Below are 15,300 nucleotides of genomic sequence, written 5' to 3' on the forward strand. Positions count from 1 at the left end.
AAAAAAGAGCCCGTGTTTGACTCGTTTACACCCGACTAACAATAGAAGAGTTCTTTTTTGAACCAAAATAAGATATCACCGTCACCGTCATTCTTAGTAAATCCTACCAGTAGCAAAGCTAAGGTAAGGTCTTAGGAGGATAAGATGTAGACAGACTTATCTCTACCCCGTAGGAATAGAGATGGCGCTTCCAGTGAGACCCCCGGCTCGATAGTAGCTTTGCATCAAGCCTTGAACATAAGGCACATAACACTCAACAATCGAGACAAAAGTCAATATGTACTCTTTTGTCTTTCGGCTATCAACGCTACCACATGATGCATTAGTAACCGTCCGCCGCTTTTAACGTTATTTTCACGATATTAGTAAAATAACATTAAAATTAAAATTAGTGCAACCCCCACCCCCCCCCCCCCCCCGAGGGCCCACACATAAATACATTATGTGTGCACACCGCAAGCGCAGCGTAAGCATCGAACCAACAAAATAAATCAATTTTTCACTAGCATTTACAATCTAACAGTATACAAATGACCCAATAGCCCAAGAAAAGGATTTGTCACATAAACAAGAAACAGAGTTTCATGAAAGAGATTTAGAGCAAAAAAAAGACCAAAAACTCCTTTACAACTTTCACAGAACCCCATAACCAGATTGTGAAATTTATTTACAAAATCTATCTTTTTGCTTCAATCCAATTCTGTGTTGGTGTCGGTGTCTGATCTTTGACATGCTACCAATCAATGGATTCAATACCTGTGTTATGTTTGCCTATTTCTTTACTATATATATCGCGTATTTACCGCTACCCACCATTAGTAACCTCGGGAATCAAGATACAATACGGTGAATTAGAGCGATTACTAATAAAGATAGTAAATGTCTACGAGCAATCCGGCTGCCAGCAGATGGTATAGAATGTGGACCGACTAAATGCACCGATCCAGTGATTTCATCCCTTAGTTTGATGGTTGAAGAGCCTGAAATCATAAAAAAGTTTATAGTTAGGGTCAGTATCGGTATCATTGATGCACCAAAACAGAACCGATCCGAAAACCCAGAAACTTTATGCTCTCTAGAGTCTAGACAGAACTTGAAACGTAATTTAAAAAAAAAACAGAATCATAGCTTACAATTATACTCGGTCCAACCAATTGTTTGGTTTTCAAGATCATACAACACCAGCTTATTTGACAGTACCAAATCTGCAAACCAAAAGAAAAACGGGCTGTTTAGCACTGTAAATGTCGTATTATAAAATGCATGCATATATATATATATATATATATATAGAGAGAGAGAGAGAGAGAGAGAGAGAGAAAGAGAGAGGGACGTTCAATGCAGAACCAATTTTAAGTAGAAAACTATGAGAAGTCGAGAGCCACATAAACACATGTACCTATTGCGCAGTTTTCTACTTGATGCATAAGACAGATATATATAGGCTCGGATTCATATGAGAAATCCGAGTTGCGAGAACCGCGAGAACTCCGAGGGAAATCTTACTTCCCGTGCGAGTTTTTCAACCAAATTTTGCACAAACGTAGATGGACATAACCAAGACATCTATCAAAAAAAATTGTCGAGCCGGCATTTATTCGACATGTAAATTTGTCTTACACTGATGTAAATTTGTTTTACAAAATGCATGAAGTCACCAGTTTGAGAACGTTACGGTTGTGTAAATTTGTTTTACCCTGATGTAAGATCTAGTATACGATTTTTTTTTTTTTGAAAAAAGTTATATTGTTTTAAAAATTTTCGTCAAATTAAAAAAAAAACATTTTTTGAAAAGTTCTCATAGTTCTCGTAACTCGGGGGAGTTCTCATTTTAACCTTTCCCTATATATATATGCGTGTGTGTACAAAGAGAGAGAGAGATTACCTCCCAATAAAATCGTGTCCATAGTACTTAAGGAATCCAGGCCATTGTTTTGCCAGCCAAAACACAAGAAATCTTCCTGAAACATATCATCAAATAGCAATCCTAAATAAAATATACGATCAAATTCCAACGAATAAGTAGATTGCACGAAAGGAGATACATACCTCGACAAACAAATAATCATGAGGATAAACCTTCAAAGAAAGTGTATTTTCGAAATAGAAAGTAACGGCCGGAAATCCATCGTCAACACTGCAAATGTAGAATCAACAGTTAGCAGTCATTCTACCTTTTACTATAAAACTTTTGACCCGTTGACCTATTTCCCTTAAAGCTAAACTTTTATCTCACATGATTGATCCTAAAACCTATGCAGTTAATATCGCCGATATATCAGTGATATATCGGTTATCCGTCCCCTGGTGAGATATCGGTGCAAAATATTGGTCGAAATATCGGTACCTTTCCCTTAAAGCTAAACTTTTATCTTACATTGTTGACCCTAAAACCTATGCAGTTAATATCGCCGATATATCAGTGATATATCGGTTATCGGTCCCCTGGTGAGATATCGGTGCAAAATATCGGTCGAAATATCGGTACCGATATTGACCGACACTGGACCGATATATCACCGATTTTCCCGATATCAGTACCTTTCTTCTTCGTTCTACCTCTTTCTTCTTATTGCTGCTATTAGTCTTTTAAGTCTAAATTGTTAATTGTTAGTGTTAAATGGTAGTATTTTTTAAGTCGTAATTTGTTAGTGTTTTGCAAGTTGCAAAAGGTTAATTCGTTAATGGTAGGAGAGTATACTGAATTGTTCGTGTTAAATTGCCATATGCATAACTTCTGCATGATATTAAAACTATCGATATTAGGGCTGTTAACGAACCGAACGAACACGAACAAGGCTATGTTCTTGTTCGTTCGTTAAGGAAATTTGGATGTCCGTGAACTGTTCGCGAACACATGACGAACAGAAGTTTGTGTTCGTGTTCGTTCGTTAAGGAATTTTGTTTGTTCGCGAACAGTTCGTGAACACTAACCACGAACGCAAACGGACACAAATGAACATTAATTTTGAAAATTAAAAAAAAGGCACCGTTAAGGCCACATGGGTTATTAGTTTTTACTAATTTTTTAATATAATTAGTGTACTAAAGTGTAGGAATTAGGCGGGAAAGTAAAAAAAGGTGGGAAAGGTAAACCAAAAGAGAGGGAAATAATACTTATGGGAGAAAGTAAAAAATTAATAAAACATTAAAAAACTTTTAGAAAAATAAACATAAAAGACCAAACACGAACGAACACGAATGGACATAAACGAACGAACACAAATGAATATATTACCGAACGTTTACGAACGCAGTCGAACGAACGAGACCTTTGTTCGTGTTCGTTCGTTAAGCTTATCGAATGAAATTTTTTGTTCGTGTTCGTTCGTTAAGCTTATCGAACGAACATAAACGAACTTCCCGCCGAACGGTTCACGAACTGTTCGTTGAACGTTCGGTTCGTTTACAGCCCTAATCGATATCCCACCGCGATAACATATATCTCAAATATCAGTACTTGACCGATATCCGATTTTTTACCGCATTAACTACATGGGTAAAGTTCTTGTACAAATAATCTTAACATACTAAACATACAAATTGAAGGAAAACTCAAAAAGACAAGGTGGCATTTTTGTAATTATCAATAACTATCAAAGTTACTCTACAAATATACCTAAAAAAACCTAACCACTCCCCCCACCCCCAAAAAAAACCTAAACCCCCCACCCCCCCCCCCCCCCCCAAAAAAAAACCTAAAAAAACCTACCCCCCCCTCCAAAAAAAACCTAACCCCCCTCCCCTCCACCCCCAAAAACCTAAAAAAACCTAACCCCCCCCCCCCCCAAAACCTAAAAAAAACCTAACCCCCCCCACCCAAGCTAAAATGCTAAAAACTAAACCCCCCAAAAAACCTTAAAAAATCTAAAAAAATAAAAAAAAAACACACAAATTATTTTATTTTATTTTTTTAACATTTTTTATTAAAAAATCGCTACTTTTAGTAGCAGCCAAAAAAAAAATTTTTTTTTTTTGTGCTAACGAAATGTAGCGATTTTTTAATAAAAATGTTAAAAAAAAATTTGTGTTTTTTTAGGTATTTTTGGTTGTAACTTTGATAGTTGGTGGTAATTACAAAAATGCCACCTTGTCTTTTTGGGTTTTCCTTCAATTTGTATGTTTAGTATGTTAAGATTATTTGTATTTGATCTTTTACCTTAACTACATAGATGAGAATATAAATATATAATGACCCCATATCCATTGTACCTTCCCGAGTATTCAAAGCATGTATATTGTTCATGAAGTGTATGTAATCTCAACTCAGGCTGTCCCGCAACTATCTAAAGAAAAAGAATTAAAAATAAATACAAAAAATATATGACGAAAGCAATTTTTTAAAAGATGAATTAATAATGGATTATAAAAATTCACCTCGTTTATCATGGGCTTATATATTGCATCGGGAAGATAAGCCAATGTAGTACCACTATCGATAATCGTTCTTCTCTTGTCCCCCATACCGTGTGTATTTGTTGAAAGATTTAAGAACTGGGTACCAACTTCAATTCCCGTAACATTGGCAGAGTAATGAGGCCTGTAATTTTTTAAAAGTGACGCTTCAATGGTTACTGTTCAATAAGCTTTTAATAACAGGGGCATTATGGTCATTTCACATAAAACGAACAGAGTAAGTGGATGGGGTTAGTGGGGGTGGGTCCAATTGAAATGAAAATGAAACCACCGGTACTGTTTTGGCAACTTTTAAACTAATGGATTGTAATAGTTATTTTCAGCAAACTACAGGGACGAGAAGAGTATTTAACTCTTGAGTAAAATATGCCATTTTTGTCCCTGAGGTTTGGCCAGTTTTGCGACTTTCATCCAAAGGTTTGTTTTTCCGCATTTGGATCCAAAAGGTTTGAAATCTTGCCATTTTCATCCGGCTCGTTAACTCCATCCATTTTTCCGTTAAATCAAGGGTATTTCCGTCTTTTTTGTTAACTTTAAGGGCAGTTCGGTCTTTTTCAAAGGTATTCAGTCTTTTTACATAAAGTGAAAAGAACCGAATCACCCTTTAAGTTAACAAAAAAGACAAAAATACCCCTGACTTAACAGAGAAAAATGAATGGAGTTAACGAGCCGGACGAAAATGGCAAGATTTCAAACCTTTTAGATCTAGATGCGGAAAAACAAACCTTTGTACGAAAGTCGCAAAACTGCCCAAACCTCAAGGACAAAAATGGCATTTTACCTTTGTACGAAAGTCTCCCTAAACAACTTTTTAACAAATACAAACGACATAATTAGAATCTGCAAAAAGAGTGAATTGCTACATACTCATCTTGGATCAAAGGTGTAGAATTAACTTTCGGTTGAACAACATGCCCAATTGCGAAAATGCCACCACCATTGTCGCCATCTAGACAATGTGCAAACATCTTATTCACGTTCCCCGATGAAGCCAATTGAGAAATGACTGACGAATTTGATTTTCCGAAACCAAGAATCCCGTCAAGTGCTTCCTCTGACGACCCTAGGTTACTCGATTGTTTGACACCGCACCTGATTATAAACAATGTCAGTACAAACGCACTACGTATGTAAGTAAAAGAACAAGAAACATAGCAAAAAATAGCAAATGAACCGAACGTTCATGAACAGTTTGGCGGGAAGTTCGTTAATTTAAAAAAACGAACGAACATGAACACACGCTTTGTTTGGTCATTTATGTTCGTTTAAATTTTTATAAATACATAAGTAGTTATAGGGGATGGATCATGAGAAAACTAGTTTAAATGAGAAAACCAAAAAACTAACTAAAAAAGCCTAAAAAACATACCAATTTTTTTTACATTTTTTTTTTATAAAAAATCGCTATGTTTTATGCATGGAAAAAAAATTTCAAAAAAAATAAAAATAAAAAAATTTTTTGTTGTATTACACATGTGCACTATTACAGATATAGTGCACATGTGTAGTACACATATAATGACATGTGCAGTACAACAAATTTTTTTTTTTAATTTTTTTATATATAAAAATAGCGATTTTTTTATAAAAAAAATTGTAAAAATAAAATTTGGGTATGTTTTTTAGCTTTTTTTAGGCTTTTTTAGTTAGTTTTCTAGTTTTCTCATTTAGATGTAGTTTTCTCATGATCCTCTCCCAGTAGTTATATCCATATAAATATAAACATTAAACAGGATTTCTAACTACTCATATAAAAACAACTAACTAGTAATTGGACTTTCTAGTAATAAAAAAATGGGCTTTTGAATTAAACTAATTGTAATTAATCACTAATTTATATAAAAAACTACTTTATTATCTTTGTTTATGTTTGGTCAATTACGTTCATTTGTGTTCGTTATGTTTATAAAATTAGGCTCGTATAAGTTTGTTTGTGTTTGTTCTTTTACGTTCGTGAACTATTCGTTCAGGTCTTAAACAAACAAACACCAATATGCCCGTTTTCTTAATGAACGAACATGAACAAAAAAATGTGTTCGGTTATACGTTCGTGTTCGTTCGGTTCATTTACAGGCCTAGCCAAATATAACACTAGTAGGCAACTAGTTACAAACATCATTATTAAATAGAGATGAAAACAGACCCGAATATAACGCTTCCGTTTGCCAGTTTAGTTTCCAAGTCACCCGACACACTATCATACTGAACAACATCCATAACAAAGTAACCGATACTATAACTACCATCGCCATAATCCTCATTGTAAAGACATGTCGCATTGGCTTTACAACCAGTAACCGCACCGCCATTGATCTCTGCACAAAACTCTGAAGAGCATGTAACCAGTTTCCCTGTGAACGAATCTTCCAGGTCATACAGTGAAAGTTCCAACTGTTTAAAGCATTATAGGTCAAAAACATACAACATTGATATGCATAGCATTATTTCGAAACCATGCGGTTAATATCGTGATGTATCGGTGAGATGATATATCGGTTATCGGTCCCTATGTAAAATATCGGTGTCAAATCGATCAGAATATCGATATCGATAATATCGGCGATATTGACCGATATTTGACCAATATATCACTGATTTTCCCGATATATCGGTGAGATGATATATCGGTTATCGGTCCCTATGTAAAATATCGGTGTCAAATCAGTCAGAATATCGATATCGATAATATCGGCGATATTGGCCGATATTTGACCAATATATCACCGACTTTCCCGATATATCGGTGAGATGATATATCGGTTATCGGTCCCTATGTAAAATATCGGTGTCAAATCAGTCAGAATATCGATAACGATAATATCGGCGATATTGACCGATATTTGACCAATATATCACCGATTTTCCCGATATCAGTACATTTCTTCGTAGTGCTACCATTCTTCTTTTTTCTTATTGTTTCTTATTGCTATAAATATATATTCTGCATGAAATTAAAATTACCAATATCCCACCGCAATAACCTATATCCCAAATATCGGTCCTTGACCGATATCCCATTTTCTACCGCATTAACTGCTTAGTTTCGAAACCGAGAAATATTTAAGAATAACTGAAATTAAGAAAAGCATACCCCATGATAGCCTCTTTTCGGGCATTCACTACATCCTATACACTTGATCCACATTATATCGCTTCCTGTGTCTACTTGCACATAATATTCTTTTGGTGGCGTTCCGATTCCAATTCTGGCATAGTACAGGCTGCAAAAGCTAGGTTTACATGACTGATAATTGCCGGATTGTATATATATTTAGACTGTTTACACAATAACAGAACCTAATTCACATGGTTGATTTAACTTTCACGAAAACAATGGAGATAATAGTCACTCATGGTTGTAAAAATCCCGACTAGTCTCTGATTAATCGCCGATTAATCACTAATCGGAGGTTCACCGATTAATGGCCGATTAATCGCTAGCTAGTCAATGGCGGTCCTATTCTGGGCAAATTTTGGCTAGACGTCGGCCAAATTTCGACCAACTATAAATTTCTTCCAATTACTTAAAAAAATGGGTCAATAAGGGGTTAAAACATGTCTACTTTAAAAAACTACATATAAAATTGTGTGTGTATATATACAGCTAAAAATTACATATAAAAAAACTCAATCCGATTAATTCCGAGTAATCCCTATTAATGCCGATTAATCGCTAGTCGGTACCCCACCGCCCGACTAGCGCCTAGCGATTCTTACAACACGTCACTAAACCGGCATTGTAACTTGATTTCAATCATACATAAGCCCTAACTCTCATTGAAAACCAAACTACCTTTGAAATATAATTAAACGATAACAGAACCTAGTTCTCGCAGTTAATTTAACTGAACCTAGTCACTCAATTTTCACGGATATAACGGAGATAACTTGATTTCAGCCCTACACAAGCCCTAATTCTCATTGTAAACCAAACTATACTTTAAAATATAACTAAACCATAACAGAACCTGGTTCTCAAGGTTGATTCAACCTGTGCAGTTAATATCGGTGATATATCGGTCCCTTAGTAAAATATCGGAGTCAAATATCGGTCAAAATATCGGTACCAATATTTCGGCGATATATCACCGATATAACCGATATATCACCGATATTTGACCGATATAACCGACATATCACCGATATTTGACTGATATAAACCAATATATCACGGAATTATTGGTGTTAAATTGCTATATATATAAATTCTGCATTATATTAAAATTACCGTTATCCCACCGATATCTCACCGAGATAACCTATATTTCAAATATCGGTCCTTGACCGATATCCGATATTTTACCGCATTAACTGCATAGGATTCAACTAAACCTAGTTACTCAATTATCACGGAAATAATGGAGATAATCATCACTAAACCGGTATTTTAGCTTGATTTCAGCCTTAATTCTCATCGAAAACCAAACTAGCTTTAAATTCCATTAAGGCTGTAAATATAATTAAACCATAACAGAACCTAGTTCTCGCGGTTGGTTAATATGAACCTAAGATATAACGGAGATAGTCGTCGTATTGTAACTTGATTTCAGCACTACACAAGCCCTAATTCTCATTGAAAACGAAACTAGCTTCATCATCATACTCAGTAAATCCCACCAATAGTAAAGCAAAGGTAGGGTCTGAGGAGGGTAAGGTGTAGACAGCCTTACCTCTACCTCGTAGGAATAGAGAGGTTGCTTCCAGTGAGACCCCCGGCTCGATAGTAGTTTTGCATCAAGCCTTGGACATAAGGTACATAACACTCAGCAATCGGGACAAAGACCGATTAGTGCATGTACCATTTTGTCTTTCAGCTATCAACGCCACCACATGATGCATGATTAACCGTTCTCGGCTTTTAACGTTATTTTCACGAAATCAGTAAAATAACGCTAATATTAGTGCACTCTCACTTTTGCCCCCGATGGCTCACACATATATACATTATACGCGTATACCGCAAGATTAAACATTTAAACTAAATCTATTTACTCGATTTTCACAAAATAACGAAAATAACTGTCCCTAAACCGCGGTAGTTTAACTTAATCTCACCCCTACACAAGCCCTAATTCTCATTTAACAACCAAACATGCTCCAAAAAACCTAAAATCTCTAAGCAGGAACCAATAAAATAATATTAAATTCAAAAAAATCCAAAATCATTCAAACTTTAAACATAATTAAGCCATAACATAACCTAATTACTCAATTTTCACAAAAAAATAACGGAAATAATCGTCACTAAACATAAAAACACTACAAAACCTAATTACTCATTTTGTATTAGTGACAGTGAGTGTTGGTTTACCCGACGGTATCAGGACGACCGGTTCCACCGAGCGGTAAATCAACACCGGAAGCGAGAATCTGGAGGTGACGGAGGTTATCGTGAGCTTTAAAAAGAGTAAGTGACCGTTTTTCGCCGGAGAATTTGGAGTTTACGTCGAAAACAGCGCCGCGGAAATTGTGGTCGCTAATTGCAGCGACGGAAACGGAGATTGTAAGGAGAAGGAGGAATGGTGTGATGGTGGTCATTGGAGCTTTTTGTGACGGGTGGATGGTACATGGAAGTGTTGGGAATATATGCCGGTGATAGATGAAGAAGACGATTGACTTGACTCCAAAGGTGGATAAAAAGTGATTTTATTGAATATTTTTATATAATAATAATTTTTACAAATCTTTTCTAACCTAAACGACTTTTAAATTCTTTATTATTATTATTATTATAGGAAATTAATATTTTGAGTCTGTGGTTTAGCGGGTTTGAATCTTGCAGGGTTAATAATTCCTAAGGGTGAACGGGGCGCTTTGCGGGGAAGGGTTTGGTGAGACGAGTCCCCGAACAGTTACTAAAATGCATTATAGAGTTACTTTACTGGTCAATCAATCCTTTGTTTAAAAGGCGTGCAGAAAGCGGTTAGGAAAACACCTCATGTACTTTGGGGTCAACATTGGTCGAAGCGGTTAGGAAAACACCTCATGTACTTTTGGGTCAACATTGGTCAGAGTTGGTCAAATTAGGGTGTAAGGGGCACTCCTCTAAGGGGGGAGTGACCTCTCTTACACACACCCAATCAGCACGTGCCACGTCATGTCACGGCTCCTCGACCCACCCTGGACGGAGTCGGGGGCCGCGAGGCAGTTCCCGGGGTACCCGTGGTATTTAATTTATGCGACAGCGGAAGTCTTTTATTACAGGATCTTTTCACCGTAAAATGCCCGTTTAATATTTTACACAAAGTTTAAGGGATAAATCCCATAATTTACAATAAGTTGATTTCACACAGAAATCTTTATTTTCCAAAACACGTTTTATTGATTTATTTTACAATGAGCCACTTTTCTGAGCTTGTAGTGCTTTACTGCACTTTTCCTGGATCACACAGATCACCTGCAACATGTTTGAAAAAGGTTTTGTCAGCGGGGAAATACTGAGTGAATCATTCAGTTTTCTAAAACGACCCGTTAGTTATAACTTTACAGTATTAAGAGCAATTACAATGTTTCTATCAACCGATTATCAAGAATGGGTATTTGTCACTCGACCGGATCTGTGACTGTGGTCATACCACTATTGGGTCCCGTCGCCCCAATCGTGACGTCTCACTCACCTAGAGTGATACTCACTCACCTAGAGTGATACTCACTCACCTAGAGTGATAAAAATAGTAATGTGCACAATACCCCACATACCAGCTGTAATTTGGTGATTTACAAAGACTTAATCCCTGTAATTATAATCTTGAAAATAATTTGAGATATTGTAATACTTACTCACAAACGGTGAGAAAACAGTTTTAAAAGAAGAATGACTCACTTTGCAGATTAACGAGCAAATAGATAATGCCTACTGATTAGCCTTGATTACACCTAGTTTAACACAATGCACACACAGGCAGGTTAGTAACTAATACAACATTTACGTCAATTCACGAGATTAAACCCTCACAACGATTAATCAGTGCAATACTCGATAATTCAGTCGGATTCACAACGAATAACAGAGCATAGTCCGAATTCGAACAGCACTCAAATATTCAAGTCGAAATCACGACGAATAATCAAAGTACAAGCTCAATTGAGCAGCACCCGGACTATCGTTGGATAGTTATAATCGATCGGACGTTGAATCGTAATAGCGATCGAGTTATTACCCTGATTGCGGCAGCGTTTCGTGATCGTGTGTGTTTGATTGTGATATAACAGTGAGATCTCGACGTATACAGAAGCTATGAACGTCGTTTTAACACCACAGTTCAAGTGCCAAGGTCGGCTATTTATAGCTGGAATTTCGACACGCTTACGGACCGTATGACTAACCCCTTACGATCCGTAAGGGAACCCGGTCTGCTTACGGTCCGTAAGGCTAACCCTTTACGGTCCGTAAAGGTGCAACCTATTTTTCCTAGCCTAGCTGAGTTCGGTTGTAGCTTAGGTGATTCAATAATTTCAACCAATCAGCTTTTAGCAACGGCTTAAACTAGATAATTATCAATTAGGGTTTGCCCCCTTGAGTTTTAGGGCCCTGGTCCTGATTCCGATTATTCCGGAAATTTCAGGGTTTATGCCAAATTACTTGGGTGTCTTAATTAGAGTTTTCTTATTGGATAATTATTATCCTAATTACCGGTTTTATTGACAGTTGTTACATCCTCCCCACCTTAAGAAAAATCTCGTCCTCGAGATTTACTGGAATAGATGAGGATATTTTCGCTTCATTTCTGATTCCAGTTCCCAAGTGTATTCTGGTCCTCTCTTTGAATTCCACTTGACTTTGACCAATACCAGTCTTTTATGCTTGAGGAATTTGACCTTTCGATCTTTAATTTCTAATGGTTTCTCTATGAATTTCAGCTTTTCATTTACTTCTACATCCTGAAGAGGGACTATCAGGGATTCGTCTGATAGACATTTCTTGAGATTGGATACATGAAATACCTCATGTACTCCGGCTAATTCTTCTGGTAGTTGTAAACGATAAGCTACTGGTCCTATTCGTTGAATCACAGGGAATGGTCCAACGTATCTCGGACTTAGCTTTCCTTTCTTACCGAATCGTACTATACCTTTCCAAGGAGAAACTTTTAAAAGTACTTTATCTCCGACTTGAAACTCTAAAGGTTTGCGACGATTATCTGCATAGCTCTTCTGACGATCTCGTGCTGTTTTCAGTCTTTCCTTGATCTGGGTTATCTTGTCAGTAGTTTCTTGTACAATTTCTGGTCCTGATAACTGACTTTCTCCGATTTCCGCCCAACATACGGGAGTTCTGCAGTTGCGTCCATATAGTGCTTCGAATGGTGCAGCTTCGATGCTTGAATGATAACTGTTGTTATAGGAGAATTCTATTAACGGCAAATGGCTATCCCAATTACCACCAAAGTCAATTACACATGCTCGGAGCATGTCTTCTAACGTTTGGATTGTCCTTTCACTCTGTCCGTCTGTTTGTGGATGATATGCAGTACTTAGATTTAGTCGAGTTCCCATTGCTTTCTGAAAACTTTTCCAGAAATGAGAAGTAAATCGACTATCTCTATCCGATATAATGGAGAGTGGGACTCCATGTAGGGATACTACTTCGTCCACGTACAGTTGCGCTAACCTTTCCATGCTAAAGGTTTCTTTCATTGGTAAGAAATGAGCTGATTTGGTTAATCGGTCTACAATTACCCAAATTGCATCATTACCTCTTTTGGTTTTGGGTAACTTAGTAATAAAATCCATTGTTATGAGTTCCCATTTCCATACCGGCATTTCTAGTTGTTGAAGTAATCCTGAAGGTTTCTGGTGTTCCGCCTTAACTTGTGAACAAGTTAAACACTTGGATACGTATCCGGCTATATCCTTTTTCATTCCTATCCACCAGAAATTATTTTTTAAATCTTGGTACATCTTATTGTTTCCTGGGTGCATGGTATACCTAGATTTATGAGCTTCTTCTAAGATCTTATTTCTTAACTCTCCTTGCTTAGGTACCCAAATTTGTTTCTTATGGAATTTCCAAATTCCATCATTTCCTTGTTCTAGTTCTTTTAGGTAACCTTTCATTTCTTCAGCATCATCTTTGATTGCTGTTTTCTGAACTTCTTTGATTTGTGCTATTAAATCTACTTGGAGATTTAATCTCAGAGCATGGACTCGTTTCTGCTTCTCATGGTACTTACGACTTAAGGCATCGGCAACTACATTTGCCTTTCCTTCGTGATATTGAATATCACAGTCGTAGTCGCTCAGCATCTCCATCCATCTTCTTTGCCTCATGTTTAATTCTTTTTGCCCAAATATATATTTTAAACTTTTATGATCTGTATAGACAGTAAACTTACTTCCATACAGATAATGTCTCCAGATTTTAAGGGCAAAGATTATGGCTCATAATTCTAGATCATGAGTCGTATAATTCTCTTCGTGCTTTTTCAATTGCCTAGAAGCATATGCAATTACCTTCTTGCGTTGCATCAACACACATCCATATCCTAATTTTGAAGCATCACAATATACTTCAAAGTCTTCTGTTCCCTCGGGTAAAGCTAAGATTGGTGCATTCGTCAATCTATGCTTTAAAATCTTAAAGGCTTCTTCTTGTCTAGGTCCCCATTCAAACTTAGTAGCTTTACAAGTTAACTTGGTTAAAGGTACGGCTATCTTAGAAAAATCTTTGATAAATCGTCTATAGTATCCAGCTAAGCCTATAAAACTTCTTATCTCCATTGCTGTTTGTGGGACTTTCCATTTTGTAATTGCTTCTATCTTAGCAGGATCTACATGGATACCTTCGTGATTTACCACATGTCCTAAGAATTGTACTTCTTGCAACCAAAATTCACATTTCGAGAATTTGGCATACAGCCTTTCTTTTCTTAACAAAGTTAAGAGAACGTGTAAATGCTCACAATGTTCTTTTTGGCTTTTGGAGTAAATAAGTATATCGTCGATGAAAACGATTACAAATTTATCCAAGTATGGTTTACAGATGCGGTTCATCATGTCCATGAACGCTGCTGGGGCATTCGTTAACCCAAAGGGCATGACGGTAAACTCATAATGACCATACCTAGTTCTGAAAGCAGTTTTAGGTATGTCTTCTTCTTGTACTTTCAACTGATGGTATCCAGATCTTAAATCTATCTTAGAGAAATACCTAGCTCCTTGAAGTTGATCAAAAAGATCATCAATCCTAGGTAATGGGTATCGATTCTTAATCGTGACCTTATTCAATTCCCTATAATCGATACACATTCTCATCGATCCATCTTTCTTTTTCACAAACAACACTGGTGCACCCCAAGGGGATGAACTAGGTTGTATGAATCCTTTGCTTAATAATTCATCTAATTGCTTTTTCAATTCTAGCATTTCGGTAGGTGCTAATCTATATGGTGCTTTGGCTATTGGTGCAGTACCTGGAATTAAATGGATTCTAAATTCTACTTCTCTATCAGGTGGTAATCCAGGTAATTCTTCTGGAAAAACGTCTGGGTATTCTGACACTACCGGAATGTTCTGAAGCTCTTTATCCTTAGTGTTAATGATTACTGAAATCATGTACACCATTTCCTGGTTTCTCGAATAACTGGCCAATTTCATTACAGAAATGAATTTCAGTGGCTTTCGGGGTTTATCTCCCGTAATTAAAATTACCTCTCCTGAAGGGGTTTGAATTTCTACGGCATTTTTATCACATAGGATTCGTGCATGGTTGGCTATTAACCAATCCATTCCTAACACTACATCGAATCCGGCTAAATTCATTGGTAACAGATTTGCAGAAAACTTATGGCCTAATAGTTCTATTTTTCCTTCTTGCCAGATTTTATCTATTTTCACAGAATTTCCTTCTGCGGTTTCAACTGTGAAGATTTGCCTAAGAGTGGT

At 36.6% G+C, this 15,300-nt stretch overlaps 1 protein-coding gene across 2 annotated transcripts; it reads right to left on the reverse strand.

Moving 5' to 3' along the window:
• Nucleotides 1–482: 482 nt before the first annotated feature.
• Nucleotides 483–10,047, reverse strand: LOC110927254 (aspartic proteinase-like protein 2). 2 transcript variants are annotated; one of them, XM_022170908.2, is made up of 10 exons: nt 9,728–10,047; nt 7,508–7,637; nt 6,560–6,807; nt 5,284–5,508; nt 4,378–4,540; nt 4,213–4,286; nt 2,050–2,137; nt 1,886–1,961; nt 1,134–1,205; nt 483–980 (listed from the first exon to the last, which is right to left on the reverse strand). In XM_022170908.2, the coding sequence occupies exons 1-10, from the start codon at nt 9,952–9,954 to the stop codon at nt 832–834; spliced, it is 1,452 nt and encodes a 483-aa protein (XP_022026600.1). In that variant the 5' UTR covers nt 9,955–10,047; the 3' UTR covers nt 483–831. The 2 variants fall into 2 exon arrangements, with proteins under 2 accessions (XP_022026600.1, XP_022026601.1); XM_022170909.2 differs by having other exon boundaries at nt 6,560–6,767; nt 9,728–9,865.
• Nucleotides 10,048–15,300: the final 5,253 nt, after the last annotated feature.

Source organism: Helianthus annuus, chromosome 2 (assembly GCF_002127325.2).
Source record: "Helianthus annuus cultivar XRQ/B chromosome 2, HanXRQr2.0-SUNRISE, whole genome shotgun sequence".
In the NCBI taxonomy this organism is placed as follows: domain Eukaryota; kingdom Viridiplantae; phylum Streptophyta; class Magnoliopsida; order Asterales; family Asteraceae; genus Helianthus; species Helianthus annuus.